Here is a 17,043-nt window from a genome sequence, read left to right as displayed (position 1 = left end):
CCCACAGTTTAGAGGAAGACAGGATTTTTACAAGCCATTCTTTTTCCAGGAGAAGAAAATAAGTCAGTATCAGGAATTAAGTTTGCCACACTCCACTTCATACCACAAAGAAACTTTAGTGCTTATTCCTGCACCACTGAGATGTGACTGAATTAACTGGTACCAAAAAAAACCAGCAGTGTTTTCCCAGGTGTTTTTCTGAGCAGTAACACTCACGACTGCTCGTCACCAGATTAGACTGTGCTTTGTATTTAATTGGTATTTTCTGTCACATCTTTAATTTTAATTAAAAAATCTCAGTTATTTTAAGGTTAATGAAGTAAAAAAAGAGAAAATGTAACTGAAGGTGAATAACAATGTATGTTATGTGCATGAAAACATTACAAATTGTTAATTCTCCATAGGATATTTTATTAGCTTGAAATATGCTGAATATCTTGCTGCTAAAACTGAATTTAAATTCAAGTAGGTTTTAATTTATTTTATTTTTACTGTTCAGCTCTTCAATACTCACCCCACTGGTCATGCTGAGGAAAAAAAAAATAAAAAAAGAGTCTTTAATAAATGTTTAAAGGTTTGGATTTAGAGAAAAAAACCTGGTTGTCTAAAAATGTAAAGTGTGATACTTGAGCTAGTAAATCTATCCAAGTATTTGCAATTACTTGTTTGACATTCTCGAGTGCTGAAAATCAGAATGCCTTCCCAATGCCTCGGGATCCAAGGAGGATCCGTTCCTCACCGTGCCTGGTCTTGCCCCAAGAGTTGAGATAAGTCAAACAGGTTCTCAAACTTCAATTTTTATTAAGACAAAGACCATTATACTCCCAGCAGCAAGGAAAGAAAGCTGCTCACTGGCAGCTGTGGATCTCAGTTACCTGACTAAGGAAAAGACAGTGACACCCAATCCAGGTCACTCCGAAATTACTGCAGTAGGAATGGATGTCACCAAACATTTGTACTCAGTCCAGCCTGATACAACTGCATTCCCAGAACCACAAGGAACACGGATTTCCCTCACTGTGACTCAGTATTCACTAACAGGTTTTAACAAATAAGAATTCCAGCACTTAGAGGTATCACTTTAATGTTCCTGAGGGAAAAGTCCCTCGGTTGTGTATCGCTGGACATCTTGAACTTTTGTTGCTGTAAGAACAGAGGAAGAAATGAGAAGTGCCCTGTTAGGTGCTTGCTGTTAACTGCTCTTGCTGCAATGACCTGGGAGAGATAAAACTTTATTAGACTTACTCATAATGTGCTGTGTGTTTTATTTTTTCATATCCCAGATGAGCCTGTGATAATAGTTTATTAACTTCTGCTAAGATAACTAAGTTTTTCCTCCAGTTTGCAGATACTGGATTTTGTGTCTTAGGTAGCTCACTATTTTCAGGATGTTAAAATCAAAATGATCAATCCTTGCTTGAACATCTTGAGCTCTCCACAAGTTAAAAAATCCACTGTTTAAATAAAAATACTCAGTACTGAGGGTTACTCACAACTTTGTATATTTTATTAACCAAAATACCATGTGAAGAGAAATATATTACAAAAATTGAAATGCAGTGACTGTGGTAATCTGTTTAATAAATTAACTAAGACAAAATATTAAATATTTGTAAGAAATCAATGCAAAAACTCAAACTATTTTACTTTAAATCGTAATGTAAAAAGATAGATCTTATTCCATTCTATATTTATCCTTCTGAGATAATCAGTATTTTGTGTTTGTTATTAATATGAGCCATTAGCTCAAGCCCCTGTTAAATTACAGTTCAACTGGAAAGTTCTGAAAGGTCAAACAAATTTCAACCAGAAGTAATTCTATAACAAAAGAACAGAATTTAAACAAATTTCATTATTTCACTTAAATTAAAAATCACAATACCTCTATCACACAGTAAGTCAGGTGTCTGCCTTAGTCAGAGGTGAACAAAGCATGGAAAGCAACAAAGACTTTTTTGTAACAGCAAATGCATTGAACAAACCCAGTGATCACAAGCCCATTACTCTGTTTACAGGGAAACAAACCTGTTATACTGAATTTGGATTACGCTGAGTTAGTGCACAGACTATGAAAAACTGTACCAAGCAGGGACTTGTTGTGAGGGCAACCTTCATGTTTGAGTCTCCAAAAGGTAGGAAGAATCACAACATAAAAAGAAAGGGCTCAGTTCTGCAAAGTGAGTATTTTTTTGCATCACGTTGATACCATTGAAAGGAAAAAAGTGCTTAGTGATTTGCAGCATTGCACTGGAGTCACAAAAATAAAATACTATTTTAATGTATTATATTATTTTAACAAGGCCTGAGCCTCAAATCGCTCCAAGATAAATTAATTCCCAGTTCCCAGCGCCATCGTAACTTCTGAACAAGCCTAAGAGGACAAAGTCACCAATGAATGCTATGTTTCTGCCTGAAGATGCTTTATCCAGCAACATAAGTAATGTGAATGCCATTAATATTTTCCTTTTTCTCTGCTTGTTTGCCTGTGTGTGTGACAAGGCTTCATGTGATGGTTTTTAAGTGTGTGCAGGTTTACAGTCTCCCTCACACAGAAAGCACACCAGCAAACTATGGCAGTAACTCTGGGGGGGGGGTGTGGTGTGTGCTGGCACTGAAAAGTGCTTTAAATACAAATGTCATCTACCTCAGAAAAGGTCATGAGAGTTGTCCTTTTCAGTCAGTTACCCTGACAGGAGTAAAACCTCCACTCCCACAGAGATTACTCAGCATCTTTCCAAGTGTTTCAGTCAGCTGCTCTATAAATGGGTAGATGTTTAAAATGGACCTAAGGATGTCATGGTGTTCTGAGAAGCTCTGGGTGAAGAGGAAACAGCACCTTTGTACTGCCCCTTTCCTTTCCCTAACCACCCTGAAGGAAGCAGATGCCGTTGGCTCTGTTCTCCTCACTCCTGTTCCATGTACAGACCACACAACTCACTGAAACAATCCCTGAGGAATTTTCTTTTGGATGGTAAGGAAAGGAGACATTTAAAGACTTCTTAATTAAATTAAGCCAGCTTCATTCCTAGTGAAGGAATACAGGGAAGATTTTCTTTCTGAGGAAGAAAAGACTGAAAAGACCGAACATCTATTCCCCAAGGAGAGTTGTGACATAGGATAATAAAATGCTGGGTACATCTAAAAAAATATTTGCCCTGAGTTCAGACACAAAAAAATTTTGGAGTACTATGGCTGAACTTTTTTTACACTTACAAAGACACTTGGAAAGAAAATTCTTGAGAACAAAAATGACTTCTCTAGTGAGTACCAGGGGTTTTCCAGGTGCCAGGGTGTATGAACTATTCCCAACCAAAGGCCAATCAGTATCTTACCAAAAAGATGGACTCCCCAAAAGACACACTCCATCAGCAGCAGCACTGCTCCCACCTTCCCCCAGCACTGCTATGGAGCAGTGCTCCCTCTCTCTGGGAAGCTGATGTTTGGACAGAGACGCTGCCCGCGCTGCTGGGATTTGCCATCTCTTTATACACGCACACCATTCTCCTCCTCGGCACCAGGGAAAGGTCGGCGCTGATGAGTTACACTTTGCTGCCCTCTGCCCCTCCCTGCAGCCAGTTACTCACTGAAATTCGATTCTCTGGGCTTCCTGTGTCAGCCCCAGCAGTCGGAATCTCTCCGCTGGAGGGGTGGCAAAGTAGACTCTTTGCTCCTCTGAATACCTTTCCTTCACCTCAATGATGTCCCTGTAGCGCCCGTCCTGCCAGTGAAAATTGAACTGCTCCAGCAACTCAATCCTTTTCTCCTCTGTGCTCACACAGTCAACGGGGGCAGGCTGCTCCAGGAACAGCACCTGAATGTCTGGGAACAGGAGGAGACTCCGGATAGCAAACCAACCGCCATACTTGGGATGGATACACACGCCATAGATCTTCTGGAAGAAAAAAAAAAAGAAATATGTAGGATGTCTCACTTTGTCTCTAGTAAAGGTTAAACTTCAAAGCATCGAGCTTCAATGCAACTTCTCACACTCGCAGCCCTCTGCTGGAGTGCTGTACAGAGCAGAAAGGAAAGCTCTTTCCTGAACATATGGCTCAGAGCATCACTTTTCACTCCCATTTTCCCGTGCCCACACACCCCACCCTGTAACGGGGGGAGAGGTTAATTTCTGAAAATCTAACACAGAGGTTAACCAGAGTGTATTTTTTCCCCACTTATAATGCTCCAAGCAACAGGTTTGCCTTTGCACTGCAATTTATTCTTCTGCGTAGGTTTAAGACATCAAGATATTTCTCTCCATGTACGCATTTCCCCACCACCCTGAAGGATCTTGGAAGCTTCCAATTCCCACATGAAATACTTTGTGCACCTTTATGTGATCTGGACTTTGTAATTTCCTTCAAGGAGAACTAGTAACTAGTGAGTAAACAACAGTTGCACAATTCAGTGATTGCAGTTTAGTGGTTCTTCCCAGGCTGTGTTTTCGCCTCACCTTTTTCCCCCATGGATCATGCTTCACATCCTTCCTTTGGTAGTAATATGCAGCTCCAGCAACGTGGGCAGCTGTCTGTGCCAAGAACTTGGGCTTTCGGCTCGGCAGGATCTCATAATCAAACATGACATCCACCCTCTGGTCAGGGAATTTCTGGGAAAATTGGAAAACATCAGCCCAGGCTGTGAAGGTCCCTGCACAGCTGCAGGCTGTGATGGCAGAGACAGAATATGCAGGTCACCAGGCTGCTGATGCTCTTATTACCTTCATGAATCACACTTCACCCTTCCAAAGAGCACAGGCAGGGACCTGCAAGGCTCTGTCTGCTGCTGAACCAACTTGGTTTTATGCCATAAAAGTAAAAGGAATCAGTATTTCAGCTTCTTACCTCCTTCACACGTGATAAATGATAGGAAATACACTGATCCACGGGATCCCTGATTATTTTTGATCGTTCTTTCTTCACGAAAGGTTTAAGGGCCTTGTCAAACATTGAAGGCGTGCTGAGGATCACGAAGGCCAGTGTGTCGTCTGGGTAGGGGAGATGAAAGGCTGGCTGGACAACAGCATTGTACCATCCAACCTTGGGCAAAGAAACACAAATTTCCATTAGAACAGGGACACCACTCTAGTGGAACATGCAGGAATGTAAAAAAGTGGAAGGAAGTGTAGCCCCCCTTCATTTGCAACCCAGATAGGGCAGCCAGCTCAGGGCCTTCCTTTTAAACTCAGTTGATTTGCACCCCAGGATTCAGAGTTTCTGGAAGCTGTGCAGTGAGCTGTGTGTGAGATAAGAATCAGGCACTGCATTCAGCTCCAGTCTGCCCTTTATCCAGCTCTGCTCAGAAACCTAGAGGGAAGTATGAGCAATCAGGTCTTGCCAATGCAAATCAGATGGTTTGGTTTAGATAAAGCTTTTACAGTTTGTTTTTTCTTATCGTGGGCCAGAAAGAAACTGGTACTTCTGTTTTGCTCATATGATAAGCTGCGTGTTTTATTTCTTCAGCAGGAAACACTTGTGTGGAAATGAAGGATGTGAAGCTCCCGGCAGCACTAGACCCCCCCCAAAACCCTCAGCTCCACCCTGTGGAGTGACACAGCCACGTTTTGATATTTGTTTCCAGGGCTGGATGTGTTATAACACAGTCTAGAAATGAGGGATCAAGCCAGGGCAGCGGGAAGCATGACCAGGACAGGGCTCAGACCTGCAACTGTCGGGTGGAATGGCCAAAACCCCATGCACCCCACTACTGATGCCCTGCACAGTAACATCAGTCTCTTTACAGGCTATGACAACTCCCATTCTCCCAGGGGCCCTAAAGGTCAGGTCTAACATTCAGAGAGATGCCCAGTAAAGTAACATTAAGCCTGAAAATGCAATGCACTGATTACTCTAAATATCAGTGAAATAAATCTGAAAGTGACTTTACAGGTGACAGTGGCAGCCAGACCTGCCCATCTGGAAACACAGAGTGAAAACTAAGTTTACTATAAAGATGCATCCTTCTTTCAACCCAAGGTTTAATCAGTTTTTTGCCTCTTGTTTAGGACGCTGAATTGAATTGTCATAAGAAATTAGAGAGATGTGAATCTAAGGTTTGCTGTTTTCCCAGTGTCTATCAGTGCACCAGGGCTGGCTCTGTCACAGTGAAATCTAGAGCAAGCTGCAGGGCTAAAAGGTTTCCCTCTGGCGGCGACAGTCTTTTTATCTGGGTTCCACCCCTAATTCTGCTGCTGTGCTTTGGGAAAGCAGCATTAAATTCTCCAAATTCTGGAGACGCCACCTCTCTCAGCACCTCACTCCCCTTTTACTTCTTATGTGAACAGTACAGCAGGACACGCAAACACTTCAGGTGGCAAATACAACAACACTCCCCAAGGAAAGGGCTACATTTATTGCGGATGGATTCTTACTGGATATTGCAGATTAATCTGTATCTGATACTGCAGATTGATTTATTGCAGATCGATTTATTGCAGATGGATTTATTGCAGACTGCCCCTGGGGAGGGCAGAGGAGGAGCAGTTGGACACAGGGGGCAGAGGCAGTGGGGAGAGGCCCCTTCCATGGACAGCAGTGTCCACAGCCCATTTACGAGCGGATGAGGTGCTCAGCCCTTCAGTGTGCAGGCGCTTCCACGCTCAGATTAAAATTTAAACCTGCCCGTAGGACTCTGCCCTGATGCCTCATTACGCAACTCCCCGGTGCCCGCCGGTCAGGGACCCGCCGCAGGGCCCTGCGCACCGCGCGGGGCCGGGGCACGGCAGTCACCGCGCCCTGCGGCACCGGGCGGCCTGACCGCGCCTCCCGCGCCGGCAGCAGCGGCTCCCGGGGCACCCCCAGCACCGGGTCGGCCGAGGGGCGCCCCGACCTCCCGGGGTCACCGCCCCCCGTGACCCCCCCCGGCCGGCCCCGCGCTCCCTCAGGCCCCGGAAGCAGTGACGCCGCCGCGGTGACGTCACGGTGCCGCCGCGGTGACGTCATTACCTTGAACGCGTGCGGCTCGAGGCCGAGCGGGCCGAGCGCGCCCCGGAGCCGCTCCGCCACGCGCCGCTCCATGCCGCGCGGGGCACCACGGGAGCGGTAGTTCCGCCGGGACGGGATTCCCCCCCCCAACGCGCGCCCCCCCGCCGCGTCTCCAGGGAGACGAGGCGCCGCGCAATGCACACTGGGAGTTGTAGTGCGCGGCGCCCTCTCGCCCAGCATTGGCCCGCCCGGCGGGGACTCCATGTCCCAGCATGCTCGGCCATCCCAGACAGCGCGGGCTGAGGGCGGTTCCGTCTGCTCAGGGCACGTTTTCCCCGCCCGGGGTTGTGCATATTTTTGTGTCCCCACACGCTGTTGGAGAGTCCCGCCTGCCCTTGTGGGTGGGTACTGCTCACTAAAACAGTTAGCGAGGCGGCTGCGCTCGCAATCCTTTCTCCTCCCCCATGTGAAAGCCCGTGTTCCTTGCAGCTTCCCTGTTCCTACCAACGTATTTACCACATTGAGACCAAGGCTCGAGTTTGGATCTCCTTACCCTAATCGGTATAGCAGCTTAACATAATCTTTTACAGTTCTTGTGCAACGTTCTCCATCCAGCCTGAAGTCTTGAGTTTTCTGAAGTGCCAGGACGCCAAATCTGCAAGTTCTTAGGGACAGAATCCCTTCAGAAATGCGAATTTCTTGCTTTGTGGAGTCCCCTTATATCTTCTAGAACCCCTTATTATTTCCTTATTGTATCCATGCCCCTTGGGGTGGGAGGGCAGAAAGATCTCCTCCGTCCAGCTCCCTACTTTTTCTCTGTTGTTCTGAGATTTTCCTGCAAGGTTTAATGTGCTGGATCAGAGGTTACCTCCGGAAAATGCTTGGAAGGGGTTGTCCTCCCTTTCTCAGGTGCTGAGCAGCCACAAAGCACAGCCTTCCAAAGAACAATCTTAAGAGTTTACACAAACTCAGGATGGAAGCGTGGAGCACCCAGCAGAGGCTTGGCCACCTCAGGTAGAGGGGACGCACCTTCGGGGAATTCGGGGGATGCCCAGCCCTGTGTGCGTGTTACATGAGAGCAGGGACAAGGCAGCTGCCTGGGAGCTGCAGGAGTGTGTCACAGGAGGGTGCTGCTGGCTGGTGGCTGCTCAGAGCTCTGCAGGACAGCTCCTGTGGCAGATTGCTTTCACAGGCGGTGGACTGGCAAGCTCAGAGACGCTGGGGACTGATCTCTCATCTTGCCGTTCTCTTTTGCCAGCTTTGGTACCTGCCTGTGGATAGAGTATTTGTCTTGTGGAGCACGGGTAGTATGGCTGTGGCTTTACTGATGCAGAAGGTAGGAGATTTGCCAGCTTTGTGAGGTTAGGTCGTCTGTTTAAATCCTGAACTGGCAAAGCTTGGAGCAGGTATGACTTAAAAGTCTGCCCTCTCCTGGAAATGACCTCTGGCAAAGTGCAGGAAAGGGATTTAGTCCTTCTGAGGCAGCTCCTGAAGGGGGTGAGCAGGCTACCCAGGGAAAGGGTCACAGCACCAAACCTGACAAGGTTCGTTTGGACAATGCTTTCAGACACATGGGGGATTTTGGGGTTGTCCTGTGCAAAGCCAGGAGTTGGACTCGATGATCCCTGTGGGTCCCTTCCAGCTCAGAATATTCTATGATTCTACGTGGCAGCCTCTGTTACTGAGACATTTGTATCCTGAGGGTTAGCATCTCCAGCTCATTCCATGTTGGCATTGACAATGGGTACCTGCTGTTCCCTTCCCAGCTGTCCTTGGAGCTGAGCTGGCAGGGTCTGAGTTAGCTCATGGCTTCCCTGAGCCATCTCATCTGCCTTGTTTCATCAGGAGTATTGCTGTCTTCTACCCAAGCCCTCTGTCAGGGCTCCACATGCTCTCCCTCATTGCTAGTTGGACAGTACTCGCATTTTGCTGTGATGACTGGACATAATAATCAGTGCCTCCAAGAAGAGGTGCTCTTTGAATTGCCTTATAGAGCTTACTCTATAGAATAAGAGCTTACTCTAATTCTTTCATCCCTCTTTTCCCTTTCTCACTGTGCTTGGCTGGTGGGAACTAGCTTTGTTTGTGCCTCAAACCCCCCCAGCTTGGCCCTTGCTCTCCCCCCACTCCTACCCAAGGGTTCTGGCCTGCTGCCTGGAGAGAAATGAGTGACAGCTCAGCTTCCTCACCGAGGATCCTTAGATGTTTTTGACTCTGTTTAATTGTATCCTCTGTCCAACCCCAGCTGCCCTCAGACAGCTGCCAGATGTCAGAACTATCACAGGTCTAGCAGAGGATTCATGTCACTGTTGCCAGCATTTGCTTCCCCAAACAGCTTTGTGCTACAGGAAAACAGCATCCAGAGAATATGTATCTCTTCCCTGGGGGAAGGCAGCAATGCCTCAGTGAGGTGTCTGTGTCCCAGGTATAGTTTTGTGGTTTGGGTTTCTTTATTATTAGGAAAAACACAACACTCTCTTTCATCTCCCTCAGGGTAATGATGATGGGCTACAGCGTGATTGGGTGTCATCATGAAGCATTTATACAAAAAGAATCATTGTTCTCAGTGTTCTCCACAACATTAAATAAATAGCACCAAAACACAACATTGTACTGGTTATAACAGAAGGGATTTTCCTTCTGTTTTCCATCCACAGCTCTTGAAACCTTTTTCTGTCCCTTTTAAAGAACTTTTGCTCCACATTATGTTGGAACCTGAGAGACTCTCACAAATCGTTTGAAGACTCATGGCAATTTGTTAACTGAAATGGAGTTAAAGGACATCTTAATTCCTTGTTTATTTTTCTGATCTTTCTAGCCCTTGACCATTAGCATATAAATGTCTGCTTTTATCAGTGGGGAAGCACCGATGAACACTGAGTCTGGAGGTCAATGTAGCTCTATTATTAGGTTTTCTTTGATAAAAAATATTGTATCAAATTGGTGAGATGTTTTCAATAATGGAACTTCATTGCAGTTCTCCTGTAATTAAATATCAATTCCCTATTTCTTTCTATAAAAGCCTAATGCCTTCCCTTATTATGTCACTCTCCCACCTGTTGTTAAGCTCGGATATGTTGTCTGTTCTGTCAACATCAGCTTAAAATGTTCCAAGCCCTCTGCTTTATCCTGCCCTGGCCTCACAGCACATTGCCTCCTGAATTTCTGCCACTGCAGTTGTTGGCTGTACTGTAAATCCGATCAGGGAGCCGAGCTGGTTCTAACAAGTGCGTCATTGTTTGGGGTTTTTGTTGTTTTTTTTTTCCCCTGAAGTGGTGTGTTTCACAGTGCTGCTGCAGGAAAAAAAATTGTGCTGGCACAACTGAGAGAACAATGTGAACAGGGCTAGGTGGGGAGGCAGAGATTCTGCTGCCAGACTGTTCATCTCTGAAAACACAACTGAATTGCTCAGCAGAGCTGCTTCTAGGTATGATTTTGTTGGAAGCCCCATCAAAGTAGTTCCCACCCCATCCCCACCCCCAGTAACTGTTCCAGTAGGCATTGCTAAGCTTAAGGGACTGTCAGTGTTATCCTTCTAGCAGATCTACAGTCTCTGACCTGAAGAATCAAGTGAAAAGTCTGTTCTGGAAGAAAGTGCCATCCATGGCACCTGCAAAGAAAGACAGAGATCATAGGAACAATTTCCCAGTTACTCCAATTTTATTAACACTCTGGGACATGGTATTCCAGCCTCTCTTTGGTTTAGAGATCTCATGGTCAGGTCAGGTGTCCTGTTGTGCCTTTACAACACGAGCTGACCTCTGTAAAGGAAGGGTTTTGCATTGTGGCTGTGGCTTTGAGCAGAAATGAGGTGGCTGATTCTTCGTGTTTTAAACCTCCATAATGTGGAGCTGTTTGGAGCTGTTGGTGTCAAAGATGGGTGAAATACAGTGCCTGAACATCTTTGCCAATGTGTTTGCTTTCCTGTCATGGACCTGTTTTCTGCTGCCTTGTGCCACTGCCCATACCTCTGCAAGAATAAGAAAATGCTATTAAATTGGAATAGCAGCAGTTTCTTCATGAGGTGTCACAAAAGGCAGACAGTGGAGGTTTAGGCTCAGCAAGTCCATCCTTGAACTTTTGGCCTAATCCGCTGTTTGCCTAATTTCTTTTAGAAAGAAGCAAGAACTTGCTGAGAGAGGCAGAGTGGTTTTCTCCATCTTTGGGTGAGGTTTCCACCTCAGAGGCTTCATCTCCGATGAGCTTTCCAGGGCCGCAGGGATCAAGGTGCCTGAAGGTAAGTGTGGCTGAATCCTGCACCCTCAGCATCTAAAGAACCTGGCAGGGTTTTCCACAGCAATGTGGGTGACAGAGCTTTACCCTTCAGGGCATTCCAGAGGTCGTGCTGATGAGAGGCACTTGCTGTGCCCAATTTTACTGAGTATTAGGCACCTAAAGGCAGGAAGGCAGTCCAGTCTGGAGCAGTGGCCTAGCACTTGGGCCAGAGTTAAAACTTTGCTCTGAGAGCAGCATTGCTATGCCAGGACAGAGGTAACATGTGTGTGCCTGTCTGCTCTTTCATCCTCCCTCTCCGTGCAGTGTCAGGGTGATGAAAAGCTGCATGTGAGGGCCAATTATGATACTTATCACTTCCTCTGACAGTGCCAAGATACCATTTTTTAATGTGGCTCTGTTTTTGTTTTGGTGCTGACACACAGCCAGTGAGAAGGTGAAAATTGCTTACTTAAAGAAGGTTCCTTTCTCAGCCTCTTTATCCTTTTGGATTTATGCCTTGCTTTTGGGATATAAAACAACTTTGTGTTTGCATTAACACTTAGCATTAAAAGAAATCAGGAACAAAGGGCTAATGTTCCTTTAAAAGAAAAAAATTCATGCCCTACTTGAGTAAGATGCTTAAGATTCTTGTGAATGGAGGCTGTAAGGCATGTTAAACTGCCCTGTGTTCTGTTTTTCCAATTTACTAATCCTGCTGATTCAGGCTTTACTAGCAAACCTGCTACAATTAACTGCTTTATAGATGCAGTCGTAACATGTCAGGTTGCTGTTCGGGCAATGTCTAATGAGCCTGCAATTCCCATCAAGGGGTTAAGTTTTTCCTCTAACATTTATTCTGAGGCACATCAGTAGAGCCTTACTGACCAAATGCTCAAGCAAACCCCCTCGTTTAATAATAAGCAGCTAGTTACCTGTTGCTATAGTATTACCTGCAGTTATTAGGAGTAAATATTTATGTCCTAGTAGCATCAGAAACCCTGGCCAATATTACAGTAGAGGCACCCAGTAGCTGTGCTGGCAGCTTGCTGCCATACTTGGAACCATGATTCACTTACATGGGCACCTATTTTTATTTGAACTTAATGGAGCTTGCGTGGATGCTTGTTGGTATTTCTGTTTCAGTAGGAGATAAATGAGAATGTTTTTTAATAGAGTTTGACAAAGGTTGCAGACCACACTGAACCAGCAGTGCTGGAGGGGCTAGACAGAGGCTGCTGTTTGTTCTTAGGTTTGGCATATGGGGTAAGAAGTCTGGGGAAGGCTAATTCTTTGGTCTTTTGGTGTAGAATGCACAAATATCTCCAATGCTGTGTTTTGAGCTGGAGGAAAGCAGTGCTGGAGAAGTGACTAGAAATAGGTGGAGTGGATGATCTCAGCAGTGACCTGACAGCCTGCCCAAACTAGAGCTAGCTGCATGACCTTTAATATTAACTAAAAGATACACTCTTTACTGTCAGGAACAACTAAAAGGTAGAAAGGATATTGTCTTCCCGAGGTGAGCAAACTCTTCTTCTTGACTTGTTTGTTATCTGGATTTCCCAGAACTGGAAGCTGTGAGGTGTGGGGCTGACCCAAGGGAGGCAGCTCAAGGAAGGGACACAGCCATTTTGATGAGTCATTCACAGACATGCCCTGTCCCACACTCTACCTGAGTCCTGAACTGTTGGCTGCCCCCTTGCTTAGACCTACACCTTATACCCCCACAGCACTGTGCTGTGTGTTCTGTTCTTCCACCTCAGGTGACAGGGGGACACCACTGATGCAGGGCCTGATTTGTGATGTGTCAATCAGCTTTTGCAGTTGCCATCTGGCTTGCACAGGGAGAGATGCTGTGGTGCCTGGCTGCAATGGGAGTCAGAGAATTCCTGGCTGTGGTCCTTTGTTTCAGCCCTCTCACATCTTCTGAGCTCTCACTTGGTGGACCTGAACAAAGTGAGAGAATTTAGTATGTTGTCTCAACTAATGCCTTCAAATGGTTTGCTCATTTTTTTGTTTGTTTGTTTGGGTTTTTTCCCCCCAAATATACTGTAAGTTTTGGGTTATGGTGGATATTGTTTAAACTGTTAGCTAGCTAAAGCTCTGGGATGTGTAGCTGGGCTTAGATTGTGCCTTTTAGGGAAACTATGTACAGCAAGAACAGAACAGATATAGACTCACCATAGATTTACCCTGTCTGACAAGACCCAATATGGAGCAGCTGACTTGACAAGTGCTGGTAAATTGCTTCCTCTTGTGTGGCACAAAACAGGCTGAGAAATTTTGTTATTTGAACAGAAAGTTCCATGAGGACCATAAAGGGGAGGCTGCTGGTTTGTTTTATGAGAATAGAGTGCCACAGTGACAAAAAAAAGGGCCTTGTGAAATTTCCTAATGTGGTTTGAATTTTTTTATTCCATTTGGCTCTGAGATAACCTAATTTTAGAACTGCTGTCTGGTGGAGGAGAAGGGAAGAGATCAATGAATGACACTGACTTCAGAAAGCCTTAAGACTGTGGAGAAAGAGGACAACAGACTATTTGATGCTGGAGGCTTTGTAGTTTAGCAGGTGGGATAGTGCAGGAGGATAGCTCTGAGGCATTCCCTTTGCTCCCTGCTTCTCAGTCAATACAAAGGACTTTGGGATGTGGCACAGAGTCAGGGATGCTGTGAGGGGAGTCCAGCAGAGCACTTAGGACTGGTTTTAAAAGCAGAGTCTGGTGACACCGAGAGTAGCAGCAGGACTCATCAAGCGGAGGCTTGAGCACAGATCAAGACAGGACACAGTGGCAGAGGTTGCTCCTGTGAACTCCATCTCATTCAGTTGCATGGACTGTGGCTTCCCAGAGTTCAACTCTGCTTCTTAGAGCAGATCTGAATGTGTGAGCAGCCCTTGACAGATCACGGGAAGGGTGTAAAAGCCTGCTCGAGTGGCTTAGATCCCACTGAAAGTGAGCTGTAAAGTGACTTGGAGCATCCATGAAATAGACTGAGCAGGATGTGAGTGACCAATTCCCTGTCACTCAGTGTGGGCCACCAGATTAGACTCTGTAAAATAAAGGGAGCTCTTTTCCCAGTGCTTCTCTAAGGCCTTTGAGAAAACAGGTTCCCTTTCTGCTAGACAGCCACAAATAGTACTGTACACAGTTCCTTCCACCAAAAACATAGCCTTCCACCTACAAATACTGAGATCCTTTTTAAAAAGTAGGCAGAATTCCTCATCCTGCCCCCAAGATTATCAGAAGGGAAACTGAAACAACGATCATGTCAGTGTCTTGATTTGCTGGTGTTGTCAGAAGGCATAGCCAGGATTAGCACAAAGGAAACCTGTGCTAATTTTGCAGCTGTCCCCAGCGAAAACCTTCTCAGTCAGAATCAAATGAGTGTCTAAATCTGTCTGAAAGGCATGTTTCAGAACCCATGAGCCTTGTCTTGTTCCAAGCAGAACCTGCAATTTAGCATCAAAACTTTCAGGAGTTCGGGCATAACAGCAAATTTTAAAGAAAACACTGAACAGGGCTGACAGCTCATCTCTCTTCCTACAGCTCCAAGACAGACCAGTGTGAAAGGAAACACTAATGCTTGTGAGAGTCATCCTGTGGCAACTGATGTGTACTTCTGAAGGAGAGGGGATTAAAATAGGGGAGGGGAGAAGTTACCCTGCGGGAGATTGTCAACAGATGTTCCATTGTAGTTCAAAGAGCACTAGCAAAAGGCTTCTGCTGCAGGGATATATTAATTCTGGGCAGTTCATCACAGGGAGACCTGTTTTATGACTGGGAGGATACCAGAAGGTATCTTACTTAGTTACCATAAGGGAACCTACTTAGCTCTTTATTTGAACTGTGGGTGGGGAGTCCGGTCTACCTGCAAACAGAGAGAGGGCTGAACAGTAGGAACAAACACGTACTTATTTTCTTCCAGCTGTGACCACTGTCAGTCTGATCAAGATCAAGCTGGTTTTGTGGTTCAGGGGGTAATTTGGATGATGGGTCATTCAACAGAAAAAAATATTGCAGAGGAACTGAGGCTAACCATTGTTAAACGGCTGGGGCACGTGAGGCAGACCTGTGTTGAGTATGTCTTTCAAGTATATTTATTAGACAGGAAGTGGGAACAAGCACAAGGAAAACTGTGCAGGCTGCCAAGCAGATGAACAAATTGATCTCTTTGTCTTTAAAATGCACAAATCTATCAAGTTTGTCTAACACCCTATCTACGCTTCTTTCCTGAAATAGTTAAAAGATTTCTTATAAAAGTTTACTGATGTTGCAGAATCAGCTATGGTGGGGGATCTAATTCCCAAGCACTGTATCACCAGGCACAATTAGAAAGTCCTATTCTGAGTTAGGTCTAAGTGCTTTATCTTCTGAGACTGTTTTGAAGTTGTGCTTTGGGTGAAGGTTCATTTTTCTCAGATCTGTGAGGAAAAATGTCCCCTGTAGCATTAAAGTGAGGAAGAGTCTTCACTGAAGTGTGGTTGGATAGGGAAGTTTGAAGTCCTTTGTTATGCTTCAATTCTGGGGGGTTGAACAAACAATTTTGGGGGCCTAATACTGGTGGAGAAACTCATATTTGCAGTCATGGTCTTCCAGCTTTGCTTATCACTTAGGTATGTATCAGGAGGACTACAGATTTGGCTTTTTTATGGACAGGAAGTGCAAGACTTTTTTGCCTTGTGGGGGATGGAAGGGAATATTGGAAAGAAGATTCCTGTTTCACTTCTGCTACGAAGTGAAACAGAGGTAGCAAGTAGATGGGAACATCCCTGGCAGAGGCTCAGGAGGTTCACGTAGAAAAACTCTCCCCTTCCCCCATGACAAATCCACATTTATACCACTTTGAATGTAGTAGTAGAAATTTAAGTATAAATAATGTGGATTTGTGCAGCCTCCTGTTTCCTTCCTAGGTGTCTGGGAAATGACAGTAGGCATGTCTGTTCTCCCCTGGGATGAGAAGAGTACCAGCTACGAAAAGCTTCCCCGGTTCTGCACCATTTCGTAGCCTTCATTACTGAAAACTTACTGCTCTTCCTTCCTTGGCTTGCTCCTGCACCTCTGCTCCATGGATCAGTGGAATGCCTTTTTCATTCTGATTTAAGTGGTAACAAGCACAGGGGACTGTTATCCGTGGGAAATCCTTATGGGACTGTGGGTCTTGTGAGACCCACACACTGCCTTGTCCACTCCAGTGCTCCTCGAGGCAGTTGCTCTGCCTCTGAACAGTGTCTTTAGCCTTGTTTACAGACTTGCAGGGTGACAGGATGGTTAAATACACGGTGTCTAAACCTAAAATACAGGCACTGAGCCATGAAGGACAACTGAGTGGGCAGAGAACTGGCACGTAGCACAGGTAACCCTGCCCTTGGCACAGTAGCTCTAGCACTGTCACTTTTCAGCTGCTCAAATCCCTTTCCCTTCAAAGCATGAGTCTGGAGAGAGGAGGAGGAGAGGGCAGAGGTGGCACGTGGGTCTCAAACTCTGCTTTTCTTTTTCCTGGGTTTCTTTCCCTTCTATTTAGCTTTAAACCTAAGTGATTTGATTCTTGGTCCCTTGCTAATTAATAATATTAATTAGCCTTAATTGTCTTAACCCAGGAGGCATTAAAACTAAACCTCATCAAAAGCAAGAGCTGTGTTCAAGGGGAAATGCAGAAACTGGCAACAGTTGATTTCTGGTTCTGTCAGTTTGCTTTGCTGCACTGGAAAGATGAAGCCCACACAAGCAGCCCGTGGTCCATCTCCAAACCTGGCCACCTCAGAGACTGAATCACCTGGCTGGGAGGTCAGAGCTTGGATGGGCGAAGGCAGAAAGCTTCATTTCCAAGGGTGGCTGCCTGCACAAGCCTGTCCTGCTGCTGCCTCTCCAGCTAACACAGACCTGCACTGTGCAACCTCTCCAACAAGGCAGCTCAG

At 45.7% G+C, this 17,043-nt stretch overlaps 2 protein-coding genes across 3 annotated transcripts in view; one reads left to right on the top strand and one right to left on the bottom strand.

Annotated features, from left to right (window-relative positions):
• Positions 1–1,485: 1,485 nt before the first annotated feature.
• Positions 1,486–7,054, bottom strand: MMACHC (metabolism of cobalamin associated C). 2 transcript variants are annotated; one of them, XM_051796047.1, is made up of 4 exons: positions 6,939–7,054; positions 4,839–5,033; positions 4,451–4,603; positions 1,486–3,892 (listed from the first exon to the last, which is right to left on the bottom strand). In XM_051796047.1, exons 1-4 carry the CDS (start codon positions 7,008–7,010, stop codon positions 3,581–3,583), a joined length of 732 nt encoding a protein of 243 aa, XP_051652007.1. In that variant the 5' UTR covers positions 7,011–7,054; the 3' UTR covers positions 1,486–3,580. The 2 variants fall into 2 exon arrangements, with proteins under 2 accessions (XP_051652007.1, XP_051652016.1); XM_051796056.1 differs by having other exon boundaries at positions 1,486–3,889.
• A 171-nt stretch (positions 7,055–7,225) lies between these two features.
• Positions 7,226–17,043, top strand: part of TESK2 (testis associated actin remodelling kinase 2) — a 111,621-nt gene continuing 101,803 nt past the window's right edge. Inside the window, exons 1-2 of the mRNA XM_051808125.1 lie at positions 7,226–7,478; positions 11,033–11,154. The gene's annotated coding sequence lies outside the window, so the exon portion shown is untranslated. The remainder of the gene's footprint in view (positions 7,479–11,032; positions 11,155–17,043) is intronic.

Source organism: Manacus candei, unplaced genomic scaffold, assembly GCF_025592945.1.
Source record: "Manacus candei isolate 608988 ecotype Guabito, Panama unplaced genomic scaffold, ASM2559294v1 h1tg000005l, whole genome shotgun sequence".
Taxonomy (NCBI): domain Eukaryota; kingdom Metazoa; phylum Chordata; class Aves; order Passeriformes; family Pipridae; genus Manacus; species Manacus candei.
The sequence above is the reverse complement of the archived record's forward strand: the minus strand, read 5'-3'. Positions and strand labels throughout refer to the sequence as shown.

Excerpts from the sequence above, each read along its gene's own strand:
- MMACHC (XM_051796047.1), bottom strand. The coding sequence starts at position 7,010 with ATGGAGCGGCGCGTGGCGGAGCGGCTCCGGGGCGCGCTCGGCCCGCTC. Across the intron at positions 4,604-4,838 it reads ATTTATCACGTGTGAAGGAG|AAATTCCCTGACCAGAGGGT; the intron begins GTAAGAAGCTGA and ends CAATTTTCCCAG. Across the intron at positions 3,893-4,450 it reads ATGATCCATGGGGGAAAAAG|AAGATCTATGGCGTGTGTAT; the intron begins GTGAGGCGAAAA and ends TTTTTCTTCCAG.